At 42.4% G+C, this 26476-nt stretch overlaps 2 protein-coding genes across 3 annotated transcripts; one reads left to right on the top strand and one right to left on the bottom strand.

Moving 5' to 3' along the window:
- Positions 1-7860: 7860 nt before the first annotated feature.
- On the top strand, positions 7861-13454 carry zdhhc24 (zDHHC palmitoyltransferase 24). Its single transcript, XM_023842781.2, has 3 exons — positions 7861-8538; positions 9499-9776; positions 10967-13454. The coding sequence occupies exons 1-3, from the start codon at positions 8234-8236 to the stop codon at positions 11266-11268; spliced, it is 885 nt and encodes a 294-aa protein (XP_023698549.1). The 5' UTR covers positions 7861-8233; the 3' UTR covers positions 11269-13454.
- Positions 13455-18491: 5037 nt separating this feature from the next.
- On the bottom strand, positions 18492-25698 carry LOC111859830 (insulinoma-associated protein 1a-like). 2 transcript variants are annotated; one of them, XM_023842840.2, is made up of 3 exons: positions 25520-25698; positions 24054-24125; positions 18492-20222 (listed from the first exon to the last, which is right to left on the bottom strand). In XM_023842840.2, the coding sequence occupies exon 3, from the start codon at positions 20191-20193 to the stop codon at positions 18907-18909; it is 1287 nt and encodes a 428-aa protein (XP_023698608.1). In that variant the 5' UTR covers positions 20194-20222; positions 24054-24125; positions 25520-25698; the 3' UTR covers positions 18492-18906. The 2 variants fall into 2 exon arrangements, with proteins under 2 accessions (XP_023698608.1, XP_023698607.1); XM_023842839.2 differs by lacking the exons at positions 24054-24125; positions 25520-25698 and adding an exon at positions 20340-20592.
- Positions 25699-26476: the final 778 nt, after the last annotated feature.

Raw genomic sequence — 26476 nt, 5'->3', positions numbered from 1 at the left:
TTTTGTATGATTCAAACAAAACAAACAAATTACAAACAAAAAATGCTGCCTAGTTTGTTTATGATTTTGGTTTTCTGGCTCTATCAGTGCATTGCCAAATTTGGCCAAATAGTTCCCCAAAACAGTGACCAGTGATCAGGCGAAATGCCGTAACACAACAGACACACAATACCAAAACTGACCAAAAACGAGGTGGAAATTTAGCAACTTGGTCATGTATTGCGACCTTTTCCGTCTTTTCAAATGTTGCCCAGTCACTTTCATAATAAGGACCTGATTGTTTTGTTTTTGTGGACAAAATACAGGAAACAAACCAAACAGCATACTCACTGAGGTCTCTCTGGATGTCCATGCGGAGCCAAAAGAATTTCAATATCCTCCTCATCATCACTACACTGACCATCTTCATCTTCATATTCATCAGTAATAACTTTTTTAAAGAGTGCTTTGCTGTAGTCAGCCCCATCGCTGCTGGTTGTGTCATCACCAGTACTTTCCTGATACTCCTGTTCTCCTGTTTCTTCATGTTCTTCATCATCTTCATCAATTTTTCTCATTTTTTCTGCAGCGTCAGATTTACCAGTAAAATTCCCTCCATCTCTCATAGCTTGGCTTGCCCTAGTTATCCGCAACAAAATAAACAGAAAAATATAAAAGTAAAGCTGAAATTTGTTTAATTTAAATTGTAACTTAGTTTAAAAACTTGCAATTTCGTGAACACGTTTGGGTGTAGGTACCTGTTATCCAGCTGTGAGCTGATTATTTCATCGTCAGAGTCAGTCGTTCTTTCACTGTCATCTTCCTTGCAGTCTGTCACTCCCATTTCTTCCACTTCACTACCTTCCTCTTCCTCATTCATCTCCTCTTCATCCTTGCTGAAATCTTCCCTCACCTCATCTTCTTCTTCAGATTCGTCTAAGCTACCAGTACCATCCTCTTCATCTTGTTCCCCGTCACCTTCCTCTAGGGTGACTCCTCCCTGGCTATCTTCTTCTATGTTTCCTTCTTCCTCGCTGTCATCCTCAGAATATCCTCCCTCTTGACCGTCATCTTCCTCTTCTTCACCCGTCTGGCTGTTTCCTTCATCTTCCACCTCCTCAGGTTCCTCCACTGTCTTCTCACGTCTTGCACCACTTGGCATGGAGCTCTGTAATTCTTTGACCTGCTCATGTCCAGATATCTCCTCCTGCTCTTGCTCTGGGCTGTCGTCAGTCTCTCCATCCTCTGTTCCTCTATCACTTGTTTCTACCCCCTCCTCAGGAGCCTGCTGCACCTCATCATCCTCCCCTGTCTCTCCCTTTTTCTCGTTCCCAAAACATCCGTCTATTTCTTCATCATCTTTCTCACTCTCATCCTCCTCACTGCTCTCTTCTTCTTTGCTATATTCCGTACTTTCCTCTGCTTCCTCATCTTCTTCCTCTGCCTGGCTGATAGACTGTGGATCATTCTCATCTCCATTATCAGTCTCTTCACTTTCCCCCAACTCTTTCCCCATTTCTTGACCTTCCACAGCACCTTCTTGGGTCAGACCATCCTTCTCAGTCTTCTCCGTCTCTCCAGACGAATGCGCACTCTCTGCTTCCCCTTCATTAGGTGAAGATTCACCGCTCCTCTGCTTTGCTACTACAGAGTGCCCACTTGTCTTTGAACTGTGTCCCATGTGACCTGACAAGGTCTCCATGCTGCTAGCAACTTCATCACGTGACCTTTATTCAAAGAATGAGAATCTCTCATGCACTAGAATCATGATTCTGTTTTTTACGGCATAATTCATAAGTCAAGATCTTTTTACAGTAATAGTACAATTTTCATACGTTAAGTTTTGGATCCTGACTTTTTCACCTCAGTTGTTAAATGTTTATTAAATTTGCCTGTTTACAGCTCTTCCGTGTCAGGAAGCAGAGGGTAACTGGAATACATTGTTCCAATACACATCCCTGCAAACTGGCTTTCTTATTCATGCTGCAAATCACATGGCACCAAGAAAGGGATCTAAGTGTTAATTGAAGGAACAGAGGTGCCCCCACAGCTGGAAATCAGCAAGTCGCCTTAAATTGACATATGAATGGAGGGCTCCTGTATGCCACCATCTGAGACGCCCCAAGCAATTTAAATCCTCTTTTCCCAGAAGGAGCAATACCATAGAGCTCAGATTTAAACTCAGTTGAAGGAAAACAGGATGTTAACTCAATTAGTCATGAGGTAGACGCTTGACATTGGATCTTTCTGAACAGAATAGTGAAAGATACGAACCTGACCATCATGTAGAACAGAGGTTTCTAGGTATAACCCAAGTAGGGCCAAATTGCTGAATACCCTTACATGTTAAACAGCAGCTTATTAAGACATAGAATAACAGCTAAATGAGATATCAGTTATGTAGCCCAGAAATACAAATGGAGACGAACCTATGGCAGAGAGTTCTCATCCAGTCTGTGCAGATTTTTTTAATGCTTCCTCTTTTCTCCTTTTTCTTCCTCGGTGATGGGGGAACCCCATTGCTCTTGGCAGCAATGCAGACGGAGCTGCTCTCACTGCTGCCCCTACGCGTGCTGGGCAGACGGACTGGACAGACACCACCAGTTTCAAATATAACAATCTATACAGCAGGTAGCTGCAGTGTTGTGAAAGACTGCGGAGACTAAAACAGTGTAACTTTATTACCCTCAAAATGGCCTCAACAGTATTTATACAGAAATAGAATCTGTTGTCAACAGTAAAGTCACCAGCCAGCGCTGTACAGATATTCACATTTGCTGGATATAATAATAATAATCCATCCATTGTCCAACCCACTTATCCTACTGGGTCGTGGGGGGTCTGGAGCCTATCCCAGAAACAATGAGCATGAGGCAGGGAACAACCCTGGATGGGGGGCCAGCCCATCGCAGGGCACACTCGCACACCATTCACTCACACGCACAACTAAGGGCAATTTAGCAACGCCAATTAGCCTCAGCATGTCTTTGGACTGTGGGGGGAAACTGGAGTACCCGAAGGAAACCCCACAACGACACGGGGAGAACATGCAAACTCCACACACATGTGACCCAGGCGGAGACTCGAACCCAGGTCCCAGAGGTGCGAGGCATTAGTGCTAACCACTGCACCACCATGCCGCCCCCAATAATAATAATAATAATAATAATAATAATAATAATAATAATAATAATAATTATTATTATTATTATTATTATTATTATTATTATTATTATTATTATTATTATTATTATTATTAGTGTGTAGTGGGTGTTTCATGTAAGCCTTTCTTAAACCACGTTTCCAGAACATTCTGGCAAGCCCAGGAGTGGCCACTCGCCTGGTTTGACATCCAGCTCGAAGGACTGGTTGCAGGGCTTCTCCTGCCTGTCAAGCCGCCTCTGCCTCCGGCCTCTGTCTGCCTCCTGAGTGGCCTCTCCGTCAAGGCCGCCATCTTTGTCCCACCTCCTCAATGACATGCACGTTTCACCTTTCTGGTCCTGCGCTGGCTTACAGCCTACACCCCATGCCCTGGGATCCAGACTGGGACCCCCCTGCTGGGGCCCTGCTGAGAGGGTAAACTGGGGCCTGAGTGGAAATGTACTATACAGACCAAGCCAGCCTGACAGGGGCTGCATGGGAGGAAGGAGCCAGCAGGGGTCAACGGGCTGGCTGGCAAGCGATGGAAGAGGGTGCTGGACTGGGCATGCAGCTCCGGAGATGCCCTGGGAACCTTTAGCCTCCATGGAAGCATCGGCTAGATGGTCTGAGATAGGCCTGGTTTGGGAGACTGATTTTCGTGGCTGGCCCCGAGGCAACCACGAGTTATGGTCCATGGGACTGCATGATTGGTCAGAGATGTTTTGGGTGTAGTCCTCACTTTGGGAATTTTTCAGCATGTGGAAGTAACCTAAACAAAATATATATGTAACAATATCTAATAGAAAGTCAGTTTGTAAGGATATTGTCAAGTGGTCTTATAATACTCACTGATTTTGCTGTCTGGTAGGGGGGGAGGGGATGAAATGAGGAGGTGGGGGGGATCAGCAGAGGAACAGGGGGACTGAGCACCAGCTGGACCCCTGCTGATGTCGCTTTGTGTGACCTTCTCCCCTTCCTGCCTTCTCAGGTATTCATTTAGGTTCAGCTCCACCTGCTGGTGAAATCAGGAGCTCAGCAAAAAATACGTCTTACCAAAAATATTCCCTGTGTTTGACTGGCCAGAAATAATCCACCCATTCATCTTCTACCCTTGTAGGGGGGCAGGGGTCCAGAGCCTATCCCAGAAGCTACAGGCATAAGGCAGGGAATAAACCAGGACGGAGCACAAACCCATCACAGAGCCCACACGCCATTTGGCAACTCCTGTTCACCTTAGATCCTTTATTCTGAAGGAAACCCCACACCACATGGGGGCGACATGCAAACGGCACACACATGGAGCCAGGCTGGTGACTCAAACCCTAGTCCCAGGGGTAGAAGGCAACAGGGCTAACCACTGCACCACCATGCCAACCACAACTCTCTCAAAATATTAAATCATATCCAAGATTCACCTAGATTAATGTTTATAAAGGATTATAGTAACAACATAAAAACCCATGGAGATGCGAGGCAGCAGTGCGAACCACTGAGCTAACCTGCACTGCTGTACCACATCTAAAATTTCCTAAAAGTTGATGTAACTTATACCAAGTTACTAAACGTTTAGCACAGACTGGAAAATAACACCAACTACATCAGGGAAAACACAGTCCTGTCCTCATGCTATATCCTATTTGTATAATGACCCTAACTGACTATGGGATGACTTGGAACAGAAATCTGTGCACTTTGATTCCTGAATACCTTCTTGCACTGCACACATGTCCTCTTCTCCTCCAACTTCTGCAGCCGTCTGGGACACTTCAGCTGCAGCTGCTTCTCATACTCAGCCTGTAGGGGGAGTGAGAGAGCTGTGCTGTATGCAGCAGGATTTCATAAAAACGGTCCTGGATAGTGGGCAGCACAGTGAGGGTAAGATTCAAACCCAGAACCCTGGAGGTGCAAAGCAACAATTCTGTACAACTTACACGAAACTTTTAGGCTTCTCAAAAAAACAACAAAGACAAAACAGAACTAAACAGGCTGGATCTCATCTGCTTGGCCTCCTGTCCTCACACGAATGGTGCTCATGGCTGCGGTCCGGGCGGCCAGGTCTCTCACAGTGGCCTCTGCCCTCTGGAAGTCCTGGATGAGCTGTGCGTTGCGCAGCTTGGCCCTGCGTTCGCGCTGGCTGACCTCCCTCCATCTGCACTGCAGCTGCAGCACCTGCCTGCGTCCCACAGAGAAGGCGTCTGAGCTCGACGTACACGCAGCAGATAATGATACTGATCCCAGATGGGAAAAAGCAGAAGTCTCAGAGACAGAGGTGAGGTAAGGATCACGCACAGATATGCCGCGTTGCTGCAGCCACCATACAACAAACCACCTCAGGAATGATACCTCAGCACCACACTAGTTCAAATGGAATAAAGTTTTTTCCTGGAGTGCCAACCCTGCCACTAGCCCCCAAGTTTCCCCTGAAAGTTGGAGGACCTGCTTGTAGGGCTAGATGCAGGTTAAGGTCGTACTGAGGACAAAGCAACTGCAGGTTAAAGGCCTTGCTCTAGGGCCCAACAAATTAGAATCACTCCTGGGATTCATGGGATTCAAACCAGCAAACTTCTGAGTGCCAGCACAGATCTCGAGTCTCATAGTCACCTCTCCAGCCCTGAAGGCAGGCACAGAGATGCTATTTGCACAGTGCAAAATCGTGTAAATGTGACTAGGACTACAGTAGAATAGAATATATTTATTGTCATTGTACAATTAATACATATTATGATTTGTAATATTTATTCATTGTCATTGTACAAAGAATACATATTATAAAACTAAATAAAATAAAAAATACATCTATAAATAAACAAAAATTAATCATATATACATTACGGATGTACAGTTTAAAGCTGTATAGTGAGCAATAGTGACTATGAGTGGTGGAAAGCATTACTGAGTGTCAGTTCAAAACAGACTGAGCCGATTAACTCCAACCATTTTTTCTGCAGAAAAAAAAAATGGAGACTAGTCGGTGCTTAACGTGCAAATGGAGCTTGTGGGATCAGAGAGGAAGTTCACTGACAGGTGCTGTTCCTCCCTCAGAGACTGTGGGGAGCCTTGCCAGGCTGTCCTCCTATGCTCACTGTGAAATGAATTAAATAAACAATACTCAGAGAGTTAACTTTGCGTAACTTCTGCTTTGTTAAGATAAATTAAGATAAAGTCTTCGGATAATACCTCCATTCTGTCCTCAACTAGTTATAATTATCTGATTAACTGTTGCTCAACAGTTTTCTGCTCTGATAATACTGTATTACACATTTTCAAATAATGAGAGTATTGATACATACATATGAACAACATATATAATTCACATTCATGGTGTATAGGAAGAGTTCTGGGGTTAGTCTTCGTATTGTCATAGTATGCCTTCATCGAACAGCTAGCAAAATAATTTATATTCACGCGTCCCACAATTCCTTTTAAAACATGTGAAGAAAGATGTCTTTTCCTTATTAAGGGGGGGGGGGGGGGGGGTATTAATTCAATCCTTGGATTAACTCCTTGATAACATACGCATCCCACCCCCACATTCCCAGCCTTATGGGTTTGGCTACTTGGGACACAAATCAAAAATAATGCAACACTGCCCCCATGTTGTTAATCTTTGTAAAGTCATATCATTCTGACACAGCAGAGAGGCTTTTAGTACTGATTTGGTTTTTTAAAAAAGTCATGCGAAAATATTTATCTTCGATTTCCGTTTTGAAAACCACACGCTCGGTATCACTGAGACCGTGACTGGAACATAATAATTTTTAAGAATATTGATAATTCTACATTTCTAAACCAAGCAGACAGGTGGGTGACAGCTTGCAAGCAACTGACCTCTCCCTTCTCCCCCAGCTCCTTTCAGACTCACAGACGTCTTCCCGCTTTGGATACCAGAAGGCCATGCTGATAGATCCACTTTCGACATTGTACTGACTTGGCACTGGATTAAAAGGGATTAATGCTTGGATTACACTTCCTGGGGGAGGGAACGAAAGCAAAAGACAAATCCCCCAGATGGGGCCTTATGTATAACCCTATATATGGAGCACGCATCCGTATAATGCTGGAAAATAATGTCATTCTGTGTGTGTGTGTGTGTGTGTGTGTGTGCACGCGCGCGTGAATTAGGTTTATATTGCATTATGGTGACCAAATGTCCAACCAGTTTGACAAAAACCTGTTATTTTGATGTTGTGGGGACCATTTTTTCGGTCCCCACAAGGGGAAATTCAATTTTATAAAAATCTGTGACAGCGATCAATACACTAAATATGGCAACTGACTTGTATTTGTTTGGTTACTTATGGGTAAGGTTAGGGCTGGGTAGGGGTTAAGGTTGTCATTGTTTGGATTAGGGTTTTGCCTATAGAAATGAATGGACAGTCCCCCCAAAGATATATGGGGGCAGGGGGGGGGGGCGTCATCCGGGGCCACATCTGGTTCTGTGAACAAGGACTCCGTGCTGTGATTGGAAGTCTGTTAGTTCGAATCCCTTGGCTGACACACTGATGGGTCTTTCAACAAAAATGTCGTAGGGATATTGTCAGCTATATCTTTTTCTAAATAAACTTTTTCAAAAGGAGCTATCATTCGTTGCAGATGTATAACACGCGAGGGCTATTTCACGACAATATTATTATCTAGGCCTACATAGAAGTGTTCCCCCTTTACTCGTTATAGTTGGAGCGCTGACAGCCGGAACTATAATGAGCGAACGGGGGAGTTATTTTAGTGAGACACCGCCTCTGATGGTGGGCGTGTGCGTTACGGAAACAGTAGCCGAAATAAATGCGGCTCCTTACCTACAGCCGCCAAGGAGGAAACCGGCTTAGTAGGTGAGGGTGCAATTAGTTATGTCTTTCGTAATATGTATGGAAGTGGGTCAAGGTTTTCGTTGCGTTAACTACTTAACATTCGTTCAAAGTTGGGTACTTATTTATAATTTTTAGACGAAGGTTGTACCGCCATAGGTTGTACCTGCTCTTGTATTTACACGGGAGGCTGCTTTTTATTTTATTTTCCGGGTTCTGTTTAAGTACTCGGTATTTGTGGTTCAGGTAGAACCGGTCTTGTGTAGCAGATTAATCCTTGTGGACTGTCAGTATACGGGAAAGGAAACATGTCAGGCTTCGTTCGCCGGGTTAGGAGTCGCTTAGAGAAAGCGTGTCATTATCTGCCCATTGTAGTGAACACCGTGCTCGTGATGTCAATCACCGGCGAAGTTAGTTATTTGGTGGTGGTCGAGGCACCTCGAGAAGCCGAGCAGAAGGAGAGCGAGTGGTCGGGGGTGTGGAAGGCACTCCACCTCCTGCTGCAATACTTCATGCTGGGGAACATAACGTGGAATGCCATGCTGTTCCTGAGGACCAGCCCGAGCATCCGCGGCGTCTTCCTCGACGGGGACAACGTGGGTCAAGGATGGAGGTAGATGGGCGGCAGTACCGGTCCATGCCGATGTAGCGCCATAGGCAAGCATCACCGCCTGCGCCTCTCCGGTGCAAAGTGAAATTGGCTGGCAGGTCGACAGTCGACACCCTCTTAAAAGTTGGTGCCCTAGGCATCCGCCTGTGTCGCCTTCAGGATTGACCGGCCCTGGTGGGCGGTGACGCTACTGTAATGGCACCAAGTGTAATAACCGGCTTAACAGCATGGTTTGGCCCTAATGACCACTGGCTGTCCGAAAGGATGGTGAAGTATATTAACTTAGTCTTTAATTATCATTGACATTTACCTTACATGTCCAGATTACATACAAAATGCCTCCTGATTTATTTTTAAATACTTAGGTCTTCTGTGAGTTTTATCCTGTAATATTTATTTTTGGATGAGAACGAGTACTATGTTTTGATATCTGTCATCCTCTTAGAACAGTGTTTGTCCATACAGCTAATTCTGTAGTCACTGTGATGAGTATTTTTGGCTGCAGTGTGCTTCATGGGGGCCATCACCAAGCTCTCAGTGTGATCTTGAAGTATAGTTTTTCACTCGCTACATACACAACATTGCTCTTGAAGTATTTTATAATTTAGTAAAGTTAAACATGCTTGACTTTGGAAATAAGTGTGATTTTGATGTTCCACTTATTGTGAGGAATCCAAAATATATATATTTTACTAGGGCCCCCGTCAAGCCTACTGCAGCCAATTCTTTTGCATAAAATTACCTGACTTATTGTTTTTGGCATGTTATTTTTCATCGCACTAATAGAGATATTAATTATTGGTTGAAAGATGCTAGTTTACTGGCAAATTACTGAAGTAGCCCATGGATGGGATATAGAGAACATGGCAAAAGTGTCGACTGGAAACTGGGACAATAGTTTTTGCTCAGCTTGAGCATTTGTTGCAGTTTCTTTAAATTGCTGCCACCCCCGTCTCTGGCCAGGTACTGCTACACCTGTGAGACGCACACCCCCCCGCGCTGCTCGCACTGCTTCGACTGCAACGTGTGCGTGCTACGCCGTGACCACCACTGCGTCTTCTTTGGCCAGTGCGTGGGCTTTCGGAACTACCGCTACTTCCTGAGCTGCCTGTTCTTCATGTGGGCGGGCTTGCTGTACGCCGTCGTCATGAACGCCGAGGTCTTCATTGTCATCCTGAAGGAGGGCGTTACCTTGCACAGTGTCATGCTGCTCATGGTGCCCTGGATCATGCTTGTGTCTGGTGAGTTGCTCCGACACCAGGGGAGGCATTGTGGTCCATGACAGCCCTCGGAACATCTAGACCACCTTTTCCTTTCATCCCACACTGACTGTTACGTTGCATTATATTAGAAGCTACATTACTTATGCCTGTTTGTGCTGATTATTTATTTGTCTTGAATCCACTTGTTTTGTTATTGCTATTTCTTCAGTCTCTTTTGGGACAACCATTTTGTCAATGGGGCTGTATTAACAAGCTGGGATTCCTTTAAATTTCTGTCAATGACCTGTTAGTTATGATGGTTCCTGAAGCTTCAACTGGCCATTTCCTGTATTTTCTGACCCCACTAGATGGTGCTCTCTGTTCATAAAATAATTCAAAGCATGCCCCAAAGCAAACCCAAGAGCACCATCTAGTGGGGGTCAGAAAATACAGCAAATGGTTCATGAAGCTTCATTTGACCATCACTAATTATGAACAAAAAAATGCATTTTGGGAAGTTATTCTGCATAACACTGTTGTACTCCATTATTATTTCACTTGTGGCCTTTCTGTTAGCGTCAACAAGTTAACAATCCCTCCTCTGACCTCCTCTTGATTTCACCCACTGAATTACCGCTATTGTTTATTACACCATCCTCTGTAAGCTGTAGACACTGCCGTATGTTCCTTTGCTTAAACCAGAGATATTAAAACTGTGAGGTGGCCCAGGGAATCACAGGGGGGCACGCAGAGAATCGTGTGGGGGTTTGAGGTCAGGCAGGCCTGTTTCGAAATTGCAACGTTTAGAAATATTGAAAATAATATGAGCACATTTTATGCCAATACACATTATATGACATTAAAACACATACACCAGGCCAGTTTGTGTATGTGTGCATGGGCGGGGTGGGGGTCAGCATAAATATATCAGCCCTAGGGTGGCCCAGTAAAATAAGAATAACTTGGAATACCACTAACTTAAATCACCACATATGGCACCAGCAATATAGCACCACATTTAAAACTGCTTAGGTCACATATCTGTAACACTTAGTCACACAGTGAGTGAACCTCATGACCCTGTCTGTACTGTAGGTATTCAGCTGCAGCTAAATGATTTGTTGTTTGGAGGAGCAGGTGTACCCAAGAAAATGGCCACTGGATGTATTGTGTCGGCTGTAGCCGGCATTCACTGTAACCTGGTGCTACTTATCGTCTCTGTCACCCAGGTCAGGTGACGGCTGGGGCCTTTGCCTTCGCGTTCATCGCAGACACGTGTGTGGTGGGCTTTCTGCTAGTGGCTGCTTTCCTCTTCTTCCACGTGGGCTTGATGCTGCGGGGCCAGACCACTAGGGAGTGGTATTCAAACCGTCGTCCCTACAGCCTGGGTGTGTTGGCCAACATCCGGGAGTGCCTTGGACAGCGGTGGTACCTTTGCTGGCTCTGCCCTCTCATCGCCTCCCCACTTCCTGGGGACGGCATCCACTTTCAAGTCACAGGGTCTTTGGAGCCAATCGATTCCTCAAGGTGATGTGATGTGCAACTATCTGCTGTGAAACCCCATTGATTTTGTCAAAGCCTTAGAAAGGAAGTAGTCCGTCTCTTCCTCTGGAGATAACCTTCCCTTGAAGTAAAGACTGTCTCAAACTTTATATTTCCCTGAGTTTAAATATTCTGTGATGAGCCCAGATATACAAAATGCATGGAGAAAAAAACACTGAAAATAGAATGCACACTATCCTGCTTTCCAATGCTGGATTTTGTATTGCGTGATTGGCATCAAAATTCAATGGATTGTACAAATAAATTTAAATTAAATGGATTCCACTTTTTTCACTTCATCACCAAACAGTATGTCTAAAAGAAATGTTTAATCCTAATTTAAACTGTTTTTTTTTTCTTTTGAGTGAAAGCAAAATGTATAATCAATGGAAAAATACTACTTTTCTTTTTTACCGTTTAAAATCTATTCCCTCCCCTTTACATGAATGTTGCCTTGTTGGCAAAATTTAAGGCTCACTAATATTCCACTGGTACTGTTTATTTTAGGAAAAAAAAATAAAGAAACCAATTCATTGTTTAAACACCAACTGTTCTGAACACTGCTGTGTATGTATATTATTACATCGTGAATATTATTGTTGTTTTTTGCCCCGATGACATTTGTTTGAAGTGCCTGTCCCATCAAAGCATGCCCTTTGAACTGTTGGGGATTTCAGAAGTTTGATTTTGTCTGAAGAGCAGCCAACTGACCTTCTGTGCTACCTCAGTGCCACAAGTAGGGTGTGAGCTGGAAGTGAAAACATTGTTTGTCATTCTGTTTGTCATTGTGTTTGTCATTGTGTTTGTCATTCTGTTTGCCACTGGTGTCTTCTTAATGAGTCACTTCTCAGTCCAGTGAATGCTGGCCATTTTTATGTTCAGTTATTCTCCGGATCTTACCCTGTCTCTTAGATGTTCAGTGACATAAACAGGCACCAAACTTTAACTCGATGCCAAATAATAATTTGATTTAGTATAATAGCTTGTCCAGACTACTTTTGTGGTCTTACTTGGTTTCCTCTGTTTATGTAAAAGTATCAGTTATATATCTATAATTACTGTGAAAGTGCAGCAAGTTTCACAATACTCACAGCATTTGTATGTGGTATTCTGTGATACTGAATGTGTCCATCCTTATCGTTTTCAATGTTTTGAGAATCTGCCTATGAACTAGTTGATTTAGTTAGCGGCTATACAGTAGCAGAAATTCCAAGTTTGTTCACTAGAGCCTGGCGATCAATACTGGCTGTGAACTAGATCCTTGTAAAATTTTCTTTTAGTTGATTTGCTAGTTGTAAAAATAAAATTTGATGAACAAAGTCTTAAATTGTGAAGTCAATAAATATAACCACTGGGGTATTTTTAGTTGTTCACCAATCCTCACTTCGGTAATAGAATACCGTATTACTTCATCAGGCGACCAGATATCAGTCATTGAAGTTTAGACTAGAATCATTTAAACACATTCAAATATGTTTCTTTTTAAACATGCATCAGTTCCATAAACTGTGATTATATGGCTGGTACTCGTGATATCATATTGTTACTGACGCGTAATGTATTTTGTCATATTTTGAAAGACCTATGATTATTTTCAAGATGAATGACACCAAAGGTTACTGTTATGTTGGATGTAAGAACCATTTAGCTGTTTCAGCCTTTTGCCCAGAAATACTTTGGATGCGCATATAGGCTTTTGAAGTTGTTTTAAGCAAGTTAGATGATATAAAAAAAATTTAGGATAACAAACCCTTGTGCAGCTGCACGTTATAGGGGTAGGCATGAATGTTAAGTGCATTCTGTAAAAAAACATTTTAAAAAACATTTTGTAGCAGGTTAATGAAGTATGGGCACTATTGGTTGTACGTCGTCATTGTCAGCTGAAGAGTTTTTCCATTGAATAATAAGTAGTTATTGTGATGAAGCGTTTCTGACATTTCTTGCAGGTTTTCTTAGAAGGGAATAGTTATTTATTGTCATTGAGTCTTTGCACTAACCGCCTGTTTGCCTTAGCCCAATGTTTTTGTTGCTTTTTACACGTATTCTCCTCTGATTTATTTTCAAAGAACCGGTACCATTATGCGTATCTAGTGCTCAAGCAGCTGTCTTCTGAAATTCCCTCTATTGAATTGTTTCTTTGTTGTTCCCCGGATTATAATAAATGTTTTGATACTTGTCTGGAGTCACGTGGTATTGTTTGAGAAAGCGAGGGACGTTAACAAACCTATAGTGTTTATGTAAAGCAGGGGTGCCCAACTCCAGTCCTGGGGGGCCGGAGCCCTGTGTAGCTTAGTTCTTTCTCTGTTCCACCATAAATGATTCAGCTCAAGAGCTGTGTGGTAATTAGCACAAGGAGTTGAATCAGGTGTGTTAAATGAGGGGAAACCCCAAAATGTGCAGGGCTCTGGCCCCCCAGGACTGGAGTTGGGGACCCCTGATTTAAAGAAACGCACATCCTGGTTCGGATGCCAGTCTATCACATAGCACATACTCTCAAAAATTACGGGTGAATTAGATGATCAGAGACGACAAACCATCTACGTATATGTCATCAGACTGCAAGAGGAAAGCCACGTATATCGGGTGTGTATATATGGTGTTTTCGAAATATCCCACCATAGAGTGTTGATAAGCAAGCCAAAGCTCCGCAACTTAAACCTGCCCTTTGTTTAATCGAATTCCCTTGCATTAATAACTTAAATATTATTGGCATCTTATTATGTTAAATCATCAATTTAATGGTTTTTTGAGTTTTATGAAATAAACCAGTGGAACATGCACTAACCGACATGCCTCTTTACTTGGATGTTTAAACTTCAGAGTTAAATCCGCAGTTAATCTAAATAGATTGTATTTTCTTTGTGAAACACTGGCAGTATGGCGTTTGCTAATTAATGCACTGTTATTTGGAAATTTCGTTACATATTTTGCGCAAAAGAATAAAACAAACAAAACAAAAAACCACGGCTGGGCTTTTCATGGTGTCCATATGGCGGCGGTTAAACAGACAGCTGCTGACAGGCCCGGCCATTGTGTGTGTAAACAGAGCACAAAAAGCACCACGAGCCACTGGATTGTTACCAAAGTTGTGTTTTCTAGTTCCGTCTTCCACCATAAAACGTTTTATAACATGATGATGAAGGAATAGCACCTGGTTGGTTTTTCAGATACAGCAGTACAGCAGCCGTACTGTATTTACATATATATATATATATATAATGTTGAAAGAAATTTTAAATACAGTAAAAGTTTGATTTAATCCATACTGCAGTCCAGGTACAAGCACCTGCTTTAGCCTGTGAACGTTAAATGCTCTCATACGACATAGTCACTGATAGGATTTTACAATTTTATTCACCAGTAGTTCTTAGTGTATAACCCTTCTGAGCAGGACCTCTTGACTGTCCCTCTGGGGAGGGGAGCAATCCCATTATAGAATGCTCACCAACACCCATCAAATCTGTGTGGGCACTTGTCCTGATCCTGAACTTTAGTGTTCGGTCTTAGAAAGGCGCAGGTCCATTAGCATTATATATTTATGTACGGCGTTGTTGGCTGTAGAAGACCACTGCTCTGGGAGTTGTAAAGCAGATTGCTTTACCTCTGTGATTGCTTTTTATTGTCCAACTGTATTCTTTCCTGAAGAGAACACAGATGCTTTTGCTGGAAGCCTACAATCGCTAATGCAGATACATTAGTTATATGGATTGTTTCTTTTTTCTTGTTTGGATTGTTGCAATATGAAATGAACTGGGATTATGATTATTTCTAAGAAGGTGACATTAAATATCATAATATATTTATCTGTCTGCACAAACTTTTGATTTCAGTGGTCATCCTATATAAGGTAAATGTGGTACTTGTATGGGTTTGTTTGATGTAGGAAGCACTATTTGAATACCTATTAGGAATGAGGGATTTTAAAGCCGCACACCTGAGGATGCATTGGATACAAAACGCCTCCATGAGCCAAATGAATACCTAACTAAGGATAACGCTAACAATACAATGGCTCAGCGATGAAAGGTTAGCTTAGCGCCTGTGTGCATGGAGTGTCACGGTCACAAGCAAATGCACACTGGGCCTATTGTGCAGGCGAAAGCGTCGCCGGACTCACCTCTGCTCTCTGACCTCCCTTACCCTGACCGGTCACTGTCAAGGTCACTCGGGTTCCCAGCTGCCCGGGTCTAGGTCCCAGAGGGCTGGAGCAGAGTGACCCAGACAGAGATGGACTGACCCGTCTGGTACTAGTTGTGCTACTTATACAAAACATGCAGACACGTCACTGTGGTCACGGGGCTGGGGATTCAAGGAGGATTTTCAGAGATTTAAAGCTTTTTGAGCCAATGTTGAGTTATGGCTAAAATACTTACCGGAAGCAATGCAAGGACAGAGCAGTGAAAATTAAAAAAAAGCCCTTATCCACTGCAACAATAATCTCTTCTCACTGCTGCAGTCAGCAAGGCCCTACTGCTGTCTGAAGGCCAAACTGGAAAGACAGAGGAAAAGCTTCTATCCTCAGCCGATTCATATCACACGGTAACACTGCGTGTGGTTGTCTGTGTGACACATAATTTACGACCCGTAAAAATATTACTCTCATTACTACAGACCAACAACACAAATTGATAATCTCAGCCAAAAAACATCTGATATAAGTTAAACGTAATACGAAGTATGAAAGATGACAATCCAACTAAAGGACCGAAAACAGCAAAATTTTGGATTCACCAAAACACCAAGACAAGCTGCAGGAATAGCATCTCATAATAATATGTGATACGCCTTTGGCATCTACTTTCCGAAAAACAGTGCAATTGTGTTCACATTTTAGGAATGTCAGACAGGTTGACTGCATAGCAGGATTCCTGGGTTAATGAGGTAAACTCTTCTTCAGCTCTGGGTTACACATGTCACAGTACTAAGTGGGCCATTGTGGAAAATTACATTCCACTCCTAAATTTAAGGCTCTGTTGAGTCTAGTCCCTCTGAGTATTTAAGATCTGCCTCTTCGCGGGTCATTCATCTGGGAAGTATAACGTCAATGTTTTCATAAAACCTTCGTTAAATTTGCCACATTCTGCTGGCACATATCTCTACTCTTGGAGCATCTTGGCAAAAATACCGTTACAGTGATGCATGCCAGCCGACAAACATATTGACCTCATTTGTAGATAGCTCTCCAAGGCAAGGCAATAAAAACGTATCTCTTTTTCTAAGATTTCTGCAGCAGGCTGCTTGGGGACAGAGCGTATGCCTGTCAGAATTTTCTGAGGATCCTCTGTAAAGATTCCCCTGGTAGTTGACAGAATCAGTTTGATGTGGTCTTTGCTAAAACTATGAGATGTTCTTTAGACTTCTAAATCTTTGTTTTACCTACTTCTTGAGGCTTCCTGAAGGCTTTACTCTGTCAGAGTATGTGATGTCACAGATGCCTGTGTGATTCAGCACAAGTGAAACTCTGTCAAGGGGGGATTCCCTCCTGTTAAATGACAACACGCTGATTAATCCCATCCTACCACTAAAGGCCACTCTATATCGCATGTTTGTGAAACAGTACATAGTAGACCAATCACTGAAATCATAAGACCATCAAAAACGTGCTGCCTTCCCTAATCCGCATACGCCACAAGGAGGGGAACATCGAGACAGTCAATTGGGGGGTGTACATCATGAACCACGGAGCGTATCTGAACATGGGGTGGGGTGGGGTGTCCATTGTGGGGAAGGGGGGGGGGCGGTAAATTTTTAACTTTTTTTAAAAACTCAGATATAACTTTTAGTTTTAAAAAAAGATACAATAACCTTTTATTAATAAAGTTGTATAGATTTTTCATTGCATTTTAACATACCAATTTAAGTCTATTTATTTATTTCCCATATTATTATACGGAACACGTGTGCCCCTTGTAGAATACATAATGTCACGTTACGCCGAAAGCGCTACAAAACCGTTTCACTTACTTGTGTTTATTTATATTTCGAGTGGTGAAAATCCTACGCGCGGTGTAACTGAAGAGAAATTCCGCTGTGGTCCTGTCCTGAAAATATATACCAACCGTCACCCAAAACACTAATTACAACTGGATGCGGCGCTTCACCCTGTAACATATGTCCATTATCCTTAGTGACAGTAAGAATTGTGTTGCACTGGTTGACTGCAGGGGTCTTAGTCGGAGGGGTGCAGGCTTAGAGGCCTGAATATTAGGTCAATAAGAAGTATAAAGAAAGGGAAAGTTGTGAAGAATCCGAAGCCGTGTCGGAGCAGGTGCAAGCGGACACATTCCTGGCTGTAAGCAGGAGGCTATCAAAAGCATTCCTGCACAAGCGGGGACAGGCTGCGGCTACCCGCCGCGTTCAGCAATCCCTCATAAGCCCTGTTTCTACAGACCATCGGCGCTTCCAACATGCGCACCCCACCCCTGCCCCCCGCGGCGTCCACCCGACTATCAAGTAAGCGACTGGACAATTAAGACAGAAAAGGAGAAAAGGAGAGAGTGAAAGAGGAGGCGTTGGGGAAGGCAGCTGGTTAGCAGTGTTCAAGATAAAGGAAAAAAAACGGTAGATTATGAAACAGACTTGCAGGAAACAAAACGAACTGTAAAGAAAGGCGTACTACTTTCACGACAGTAAATGCCGATATGATACTTATGAAACACAAAAGATAAACATATTAATAATATGGAATAATATGATGATTATATAAACCAAGTGTTCCAGCAAAAGCAAATCCGTCAGCTTTTTGTATCTTATTTTCGAGTTGGTTAAGATCCTCTAACTGTTTTAAATCATTCGATGCTTGATATGAATTTTGAATAATATACGAAATTAATATTATCAGCTGGTTTTAGTTTTGTTTATACATCGCGTTTCGTGGTCGGTTTTCTGAACCAGATTGCGATATGCGCTATTTTATTTATACCAGGGGGACAAAATCATTAAGAATTTTGCGCATACTAGAGTACAGACAACACTGTATAGCATTTCAATGAATAATTCATTAACACCCAATGAAACAGTTCATAACTTTCTTATGTAGATATGCATCTAATGTAGATATTGTAATTTCTGCTCATATTTAAAAGTTATACAGACGCTTATGTAACAGTGGAAAAATGGAATAATGTGGTAAATGTGTAACACAAGGCAAACGAATAAAGACATATAGACGTATCAAACGTTTTAATAAATGTAATCACGGAGAACAAGGAGTTATTTGTATTGTACTGTATTTTTATTGCTTAAATATAAGAACATACCAACATATAAAAATACAAAATGCGTTTTGGTCAATTTTGGGTTTAAAATACTCAGGAATTTTCACAATGGTGTTTTATTGTAAGGCAAATATCTAATAAACGCATTCCAGCAATAACATAAAGCAGCAAATTTTCTGTATGAAAGGCCATAAATAAATAAATAGACTTTAATATGAGAAAAAATAACGCACATATAAAAAGCTAATTGGCTATACAGATTGCGCTGCTGACTCATTATCCTTGAGGTCGTCGCCAGGTTTTTGCACAACGCGTTAGAAATATAGGCAACATGCAGACATGCAAGATGATGGTCAAAACTGGCAACACGGATTTTTTTTTTTTTTGGTTAGTTTTCATATCCAAGTTTGTCAACCCGTTTGAGACAATAAAATAACATGTCTGGTTTCAGCTGGGTGACATTTGTTGATGTGCCTGGTGAGCCCTGGAGAGGAGAAGAAGTTCTCACCGCAGAATCTGCATGAGTACACCTCGCTGGCTGCAGATCCCGATCCCTGCGCGTCTTTCCCGAGGTAGAGAGATCTAAGCTCGCCGGAGCAATTCTGTTGTGGATTTGATTTTACTTTTTCTTCTATAGGCTGTGCGCTCTCCGAAGCCGTGGCCTGCCTATTGTGCAGAGCGAGATGTTTTCTTAGATAAGCTTGTCTCCTGAATTTCTTGCAACACAGGGAGCAACTGAAGGCCAGGTCTTCTTCGGATCCAGAGTCAGAAACCTGCGGAGACGGTGTGCGTCCATCTCGAATCTTAATGGTTTGGTCCTGTCCGACAGAAGTCAAATTAGACTCCATCTCCTCGCTATCTGCGGAACTGCCCTCCGGCTGGGTCTTTGGCTTGTGCCACCTTCTGTGGGAGGCTAAATTGGCGGGGCAGCTGAAGACTTTGTCGCATTCAGTGCAGCGATAGTCGACGCGGACGATGCGGGAACACCTGTGCTGCGCTAGGGTCAGTGGATCCGCGTATCTCTCCTTGCAAAGTTGACAAATGAACTCACCAAGCGGGCTGTTGGACCGCGGCTTTGCGTCTTCCTCCGGCATTTCCTTAATCTTCAAACCAAGAACTGGCGATGTTGTAACTTCATCCCGGTAACTTAGTTTTTTATCTCCATGAACTGAACTCGAGGACTTATGCTTTTTGGCATGCGTCTGCTTGGCTTTGGCATTTGTGGGGGCGGGTCGCTTGACGGCGATGGACTCCGGTTCTTTGCACTCATTGCCCAGTTTCGTTGTCATCTCAGCCAAAGAAGGAGGGAACGCTACACCTGTGCCGCTGATGGCGAAGTTTTGCTCGGGAAAAGACTCGGCTTGAACAGGAGAGCTGGAGTTCAGTTTGCGATCTAAGTATTCGGCCGATGTATTCTGCTGGGGGTACGCCGCACTGACTGGCCGGTTTGGACTGAGAGTCGGGGGGCATTGAGCTTCAGGCATCCCGCCTAAACTTACCCGACTCTGTATGCTCCAGACCTGATTGCAGCCCGTGGGCAAGGTCGCAGTCCTGATATGCTTTCTGTCGATGTAGCACGGCATGCCTGAAGCGTAGACTGCTGTTAAGAAACCCTGAGCTGGCACACACTCCTCACGCACCCTGTAGGAGACTGCGCCAGGCTTTTTGGTGCGCTTTACCAAAAAACCCCGTGGCATCGCGACTTCGGTATTCCAAATTGAGATACCTGCAGAGAAACGTCAAGATTGTGGCTACAAAAATGTAAAGACTAACTGCAAGTGAAAAGAAACGAGAGCTTTTCGGCTGAGCGGTCCCGCGTTGTGACACTGACTTCTCTCCTTACCTCGTCTTTTTAAAGGCACTGAGCTCCCATTGTGCGCCCGAGGGAACGCAGATGGTTGCAGCCTAAGCGCCAATAGTGGCGGGCCGGCAACTTGATCCACTCCGAGTCTCGGGGGAGCGGAGCGGCAGATGTCAACCCCCCTCGTCACACCCCCACTCCCTGACGCGTGGTCCCTTATAATTATGTAGATTGGGCCATGCCACACGCCAAGCTTCTCTAGCTTTTGTTCGCCCGCTCTCCTCCGGGACTCCATTCAACAAACACGTGCCCTACCTTTGTCTTCATTCAACAGGGCAACAGAATGGAAAGGGGGGGGGGTGGATTTTATGTCTGTGAAGGGGGTAGGGTGGCTAGGTAGTAGAGGTAGTGCACAGGGTGCATATATCTAAGTCAACGTAAATAAAAAGGATGTAAAAAGTTGCAAATGGTTTTTGAAGTAGTAAAAACGTTAAAACGAGCTCAATCAGAATCTCACAGCGATGCACACACCCCTTCTGCATACATCCACCTGAACGTCTGATTCCAAGAATAGGAAGTCTGCCCCGCTATTGTCAACGAAATTAACCCTTTTCACAGCACGACTCCTAAAAATCCCACCCACACCCCCTCAAAAGAAAAATGGGAGGAATACATTTCGATCGGCATCAGGGACTTCCAGAATGCGGTGTGCGTCCTACAAATGCTCTTAGACCGCAAACAAAAGATGTTAAAAAAATCTATGAACATATAGCCTAGTGTTCGCTTACCCTCTGCGGCGCGCATATGGGTATGAGGCCTAACGGATTCTTCTTATTAATTCACTGTTTTGTTTTTGACGTGGAATTTTTTCTCTCGAAACAAAGCGTTCCATTTGACAATAAGACTGACATGGTCTATTGTATTGAAACATTCACTGTTTCAAGGTATAATCATAGTATTATTGTTAAATTTACTTTTGTGCAATGCATACATTTTTAATATTTAAAATGCTGTTCATTTTTTATAAAATGTGATTTTAAGTTTTATGTTGTCCTGTAGCTAAATCAAGATGTTAAAATCGTGTAGGCCGATAGATAGATAGATAGATAGATAGATAGATAGATAGATAGATAGATAGATAGATAGATATACATAGGCCTACCTGATTACACTTAACCACTGATACAAGTGAAAACTATAATAATCCTAACTGCTAAAATGTGATTTAAATACGGAAATTTCATCAAAATAAACAATGAATATATTAATATACTCAAATTACATATGTAAATTGTAGTGACTGTCAGCTTCATAGCTACTGAAGCAAAACTTATAAAAAGTAAATACTAAAATGAAAAGCAGACAAATAATGAATCCATACTTCAGAAGACCGTTAAATTGCAGGTACAGTGATTAGCACAGAATAGAGTATACACTTCTGAAAAAAACGTACATTTTCAGTTTACGCTGAACTCTGTTGAGTTCGTAATTCTCCAAACCACGAATACCAGGCGTCGTGTGGTGTTCTTTTGCGGATTGCTATCTCTGGGGAATGGAGACTGTTATTGCCTTTACCCCGGCTAGGTTAAGAGGACCTGGGAGCCTGGGGTGTGTGCTGGGGATGCGTCTTTCTCTCTCTTTTCTTTTCATTCAATGTCGGAATTGTAAGTCTGAAAGTGTGCCTTGCAGCACAGCCACGCGCCCGATCTGACCTCCTGACCGGTATTTGCATAAAGCTGGAAAATCAAATTAAGCCTTTTCTAGGGTCCTGTCCGATTTAACACATTACCATCGGACAGACACAAACGGTGTAACTATATAGGATGCTGAACTGCACATTTCTTCAAAATATGTACCATGGCAGAGAACGCATATAGACGTAGACTATTTGACGGTAGTTGGTTACACGCAAGCCATCAATCGATATTTGTGATTTATCCAACTGCATTCCGTTTATTACGCATTTACGAAATTGCTTAACTGTGCTTCTCGGACAAATTCTGGTAACTATACTGACAAACAATCCTTGCCATCTATAATGAGTGATCATCGTGTTTTTACTCTATGATGTTTGTAAGTTTGTAAGTGATGTTTGTATGATGTTTGTAAGTTTGTAAGTGTGTATGGTGAGTATTGTGAAAATGGGACATCTGGCAAAATGGGAATTAAACTTTGAAGTTTGTCTTCTATATAGTGTTCAAGGGGCATACATCATTTAGAATGACATCTAGTTGGGATTCGTGGCATTGAGATGAATCTTCCAGAAATCAAATTTTCAGAAAGTGTCATATTTTAACAATACTAACCCTACACAAGGCCACTTATCGGTTGGAAGTGGTGACATCCCTTTTCATACTCCACCGTCAGACGAAATATATTACGTCAAGTACAAGAACATGCATCTGTGTAAAACGTCTGCATGTATTTCAAACAGCTACAATGTAGCAGATCGGTGTAGTGGTGTAATGATGCCTTGTGCGTCCTTTAGATTTCACACTTTTTATTGAACAACCACCAACACTTACTATCGAATACGACAGAGAGAAAATTGGTTTTTGTTAAATAGTAATCAAATGGTAAAATTTCACTGCTCCTTGATACAGACAAAGCCCCACGGAAAAAAAAACATATGCTAATTTCACAATTCATGAGACTGATTTTGTATGAAACAAAATTTACGTAAGCCTGTATTTAGCCTAATGTTGAACCTGAGCTGCTAAATGTCCTCGGGGTACTCACATTTTGTGTGTGCAAATTTAATTTCATATTATTTTACCGTCAATTTTGTATTTGTAAATAATTAAAAAGTAGCGTACACATAAATTAATTTAAACATTAGGCGGACTAACATAATAACTCGCAAAGTATCCTGCTAATACAACAGCCTACATTCTTTTCTGCTAGAAGTTAGGAACAGAGTAAAGTTTAAGCGTTTGACACAAATAGGCTATCAAACAATTGGAGACACATGCGTCCTCTGTCGGAATGCGCGACAGTAGCCATGTGCGTGACGGTGGGCTACTAGCTTTTCTGACCGCTGCGAGATGGAAACAGTATCTCTGTGTTTTATATTTCACAAGCATATGCCTTTCAGTTTTTTAACTTACACGAATTGCTTTTAAGTGGCAACTAGCCTGTATATTAAAAAGTGGTCGGCATACGTAATAGATTAAACGCATATGTCCCATGTAATAAATATATAGGCCTATACAATAATATTTAAAAAATAAATTTACAATTAATAATTCAACTCGATTATTGGGCTGTCCTATCAACTTCACTGACTTTATTGCTTCCTTTCTTCTTTTGTCTTATCTCTATTGACAATAAAAAATTTAATCTTTCTTTTCCCCCCTTTGTTTTGGTGGCCCTAATCCAAAAGGAACGTATGTTGTAATTCCTGTTGCTACGGCTAGAGAGGATCTCTGCCCGGTAGGCCGGGTCGGCGCAGATGATTGGACACGGCCGCTCGCCGGCCATGTGCTGGTGCTGGGCGGCCAACGAGCCGCGGCCTGCACCGCCCGAGGCGCTATTTGCATACAGCTGCACTGGCCTCGCAGGCTGCCGCTTCCAAGTCAAAAGAAAAGAAAAGCACTTACAGCTAGCATCCGTGACCCACCCTCCCCTCCTTTTTTCTTTCTTTCTTTTTTTTTTAAACTATACTCAGTCAAATTAAATAAAGTATAGAGGGGGTGTATTCTAAAGCCGCAAATTAAGATCAATTAGGGAGAGGTGACAGTGATAACGTACAAGTACCTTGGACCGGCTGGTGTGGAATTCATCCAGATTCCTTCGTTGCAGGGGGAGACGAATGACCATCTCACGTCTCTGGCAGGGAGATAAGATCACAGACAATAGACTGTACTTCTTTGTGTTAGCCTGCTTACCAGTGACACACAAGGCAGGAGAGATCGGGGTGATTGACTCAAGCAGCACAAAACCGAAGGAAATCACCATATAACACATTATGATAATACAGCGTTCTGGAATATAAATAAAACTAATGCTTTATAAATGTGTGCATAATTACTGTATAGCATGTTTAACACAAAATAAAAATAATTTGAAGCTGAATATTTAAGTAACAAGTAGGCTGTTGCTTTACGTGTCTGCACTGAGTCACCACTCAAGGACCAGAAGCAATTCTATTTACATTACACTTTAGTTTATTGGTTGCTTTATAAATCCAATGTGAAATGTGGGTTTTACAACGGCAGTTTCTCTTTTTTTTCTTGCTATATACAAGAATATCAACCAAGTGTCCAGTTTTATTGACCTACTGTATATGATGAATAACATTTCTCCTAATAAAATTCTTTTAATAGGCTAATAACGTTTGAAATGTTCTTCCAGACATCCCAGATCGATGAGTCTCAATCTCCCCTAAGAAACTGAACCGTGTCCAAACCGTGAAATCCGTAAAATTTACATGCAGACCTAAAATGCAGTTTGCATAAGCTGATCAGGTAAAACTTTCATGCATGATTTTGCCTACTAAAATTTCCAGAGAAAATTGTAAATCTTTCAAATATCAACCTAAACATTTTCAAATCTTCTTACAATCAATTCTCCGGAGTCGGGCGCTCATTTAGGAGATACATTTTAGCGCCGCAGGGCGGGTGTTACATGATATAACATTAAACGTCCATTCCAGTTAGCGTCATGGAGCACTACAGTATGAACAGGACATCAATCCATCGAAGCTAACACCTATAGACGGAATTATAATGTCACATTACACCTCTGGAAAGAGCAGAGAACGAGGGAACAGAAGAAACCCTGCAGAAATATAAGTAGAATAGATTAAATCGCCCTCCTGTACTGAGGATGAATTTGAACTTGTCAGCATAGCTGAGAAATATAATTACACTCGTCGTCAACGCCAGGGGTCGCTGTCCGATTCTAAATGACGGTTTATAACCGCAATCCACCTTCCGGTGAGTGCAATTGAGGCAGATTAGAAGCAATATTGATATCTTCGTCACATATATAGTTACAGAACCACGAAGAGTTATACTGCAGAACAGTTACTTTAAAAAGAAGGTTCTGTTGCACTCACTTCCCGTGCATTGCGTAGTATTTTAACGTGAAACGCCGTTAGCCCAATACAAGTTGTTTAGTGAAAATTTTCTATCAGGTCTCCTCGCATTTAAGTACATATGAATACGTATTTATTTGGAACAGTTATTTTCAAATAATATAACTAGTTAACCGGGCCTTACCTCATCTAGCCAATTTCTCCGAGGTCTATTGACTGCGAACTACCCCCCCCCCCCTTATGGTAATATCTTCCTACTTGCGTTATGTGCAGGTATCTGTTCCTAAATTGTCGTTCGCTAAGCGCCACGTTTACTTTGTAAGCTAAAATACACGCGTTTTCGACGTTTTATTATACGTCGTTTTTTGAGTTATCATGGGCATACCGCACGGCCCGACATATGGCCCAGACCGACATTAGTAATTAGGAGAGGGGCAAGGTCCCACCTCCAGATGCTCATTATCCTGAGACAGTTTGAGGGCTAAATGAGTTTTCCTCGTACAACAATACCCCGCTGTGACCTCGCTCTTAGCCCCTTTCTGCTTTTCTCTGATCTGCTGCCTCGTATAATTTGATCCATTACACCGTGTGACTGAACCAGACAAAAACCAACGTTGTGTCATTGCATTTATTTTAATATTAGGACGTTAATTCTAATAAGATTTCAATCCGTATAAGTAGCGGTACATTATTGATAATAAATTTATCACTGACAAATAATATCAATTAATCAGGCTTTACACACCTTGTTTATCTGTGTGACTAAAAATGAAAACACAGGTGTAAACGGCCTGGTGATTTACGAGGTGACTGTCTAACGTAAATTGAAGGTTGGTTGCCCGATTATGTACTATGCTGTTGTGTCCTTCTGGGTAAAGAAAATGAGTAGTGAACAAGGGCATTTATTTGAGTAGGTCCATGCTCCTTACCAACATTGTGGGAGTACCCTGTGTGTTTAGGGGAGCAAAGGGCTTTGGGGCTAATTTGGTCCCTATCAATGTTGAAACCAAACCTTTGAGGTATCCCCTGTGGATTTCTCTCTAGCCTCTGTGTTCATTCAGCATGTTAAAGGCACGGGATCTTTCCTCACTGGATGGGTTGCTATTCTGATCCAGGTAATCAGAAAAGTAACCTTGGAGAT

Source organism: Paramormyrops kingsleyae, chromosome 10, assembly GCF_048594095.1.
Source record: "Paramormyrops kingsleyae isolate MSU_618 chromosome 10, PKINGS_0.4, whole genome shotgun sequence".
In the NCBI taxonomy this organism is placed as follows: domain Eukaryota; kingdom Metazoa; phylum Chordata; class Actinopteri; order Osteoglossiformes; family Mormyridae; genus Paramormyrops; species Paramormyrops kingsleyae.
The sequence above is the reverse complement of the archived record's forward strand: the minus strand, read 5'-3'. Positions and strand labels throughout refer to the sequence as shown.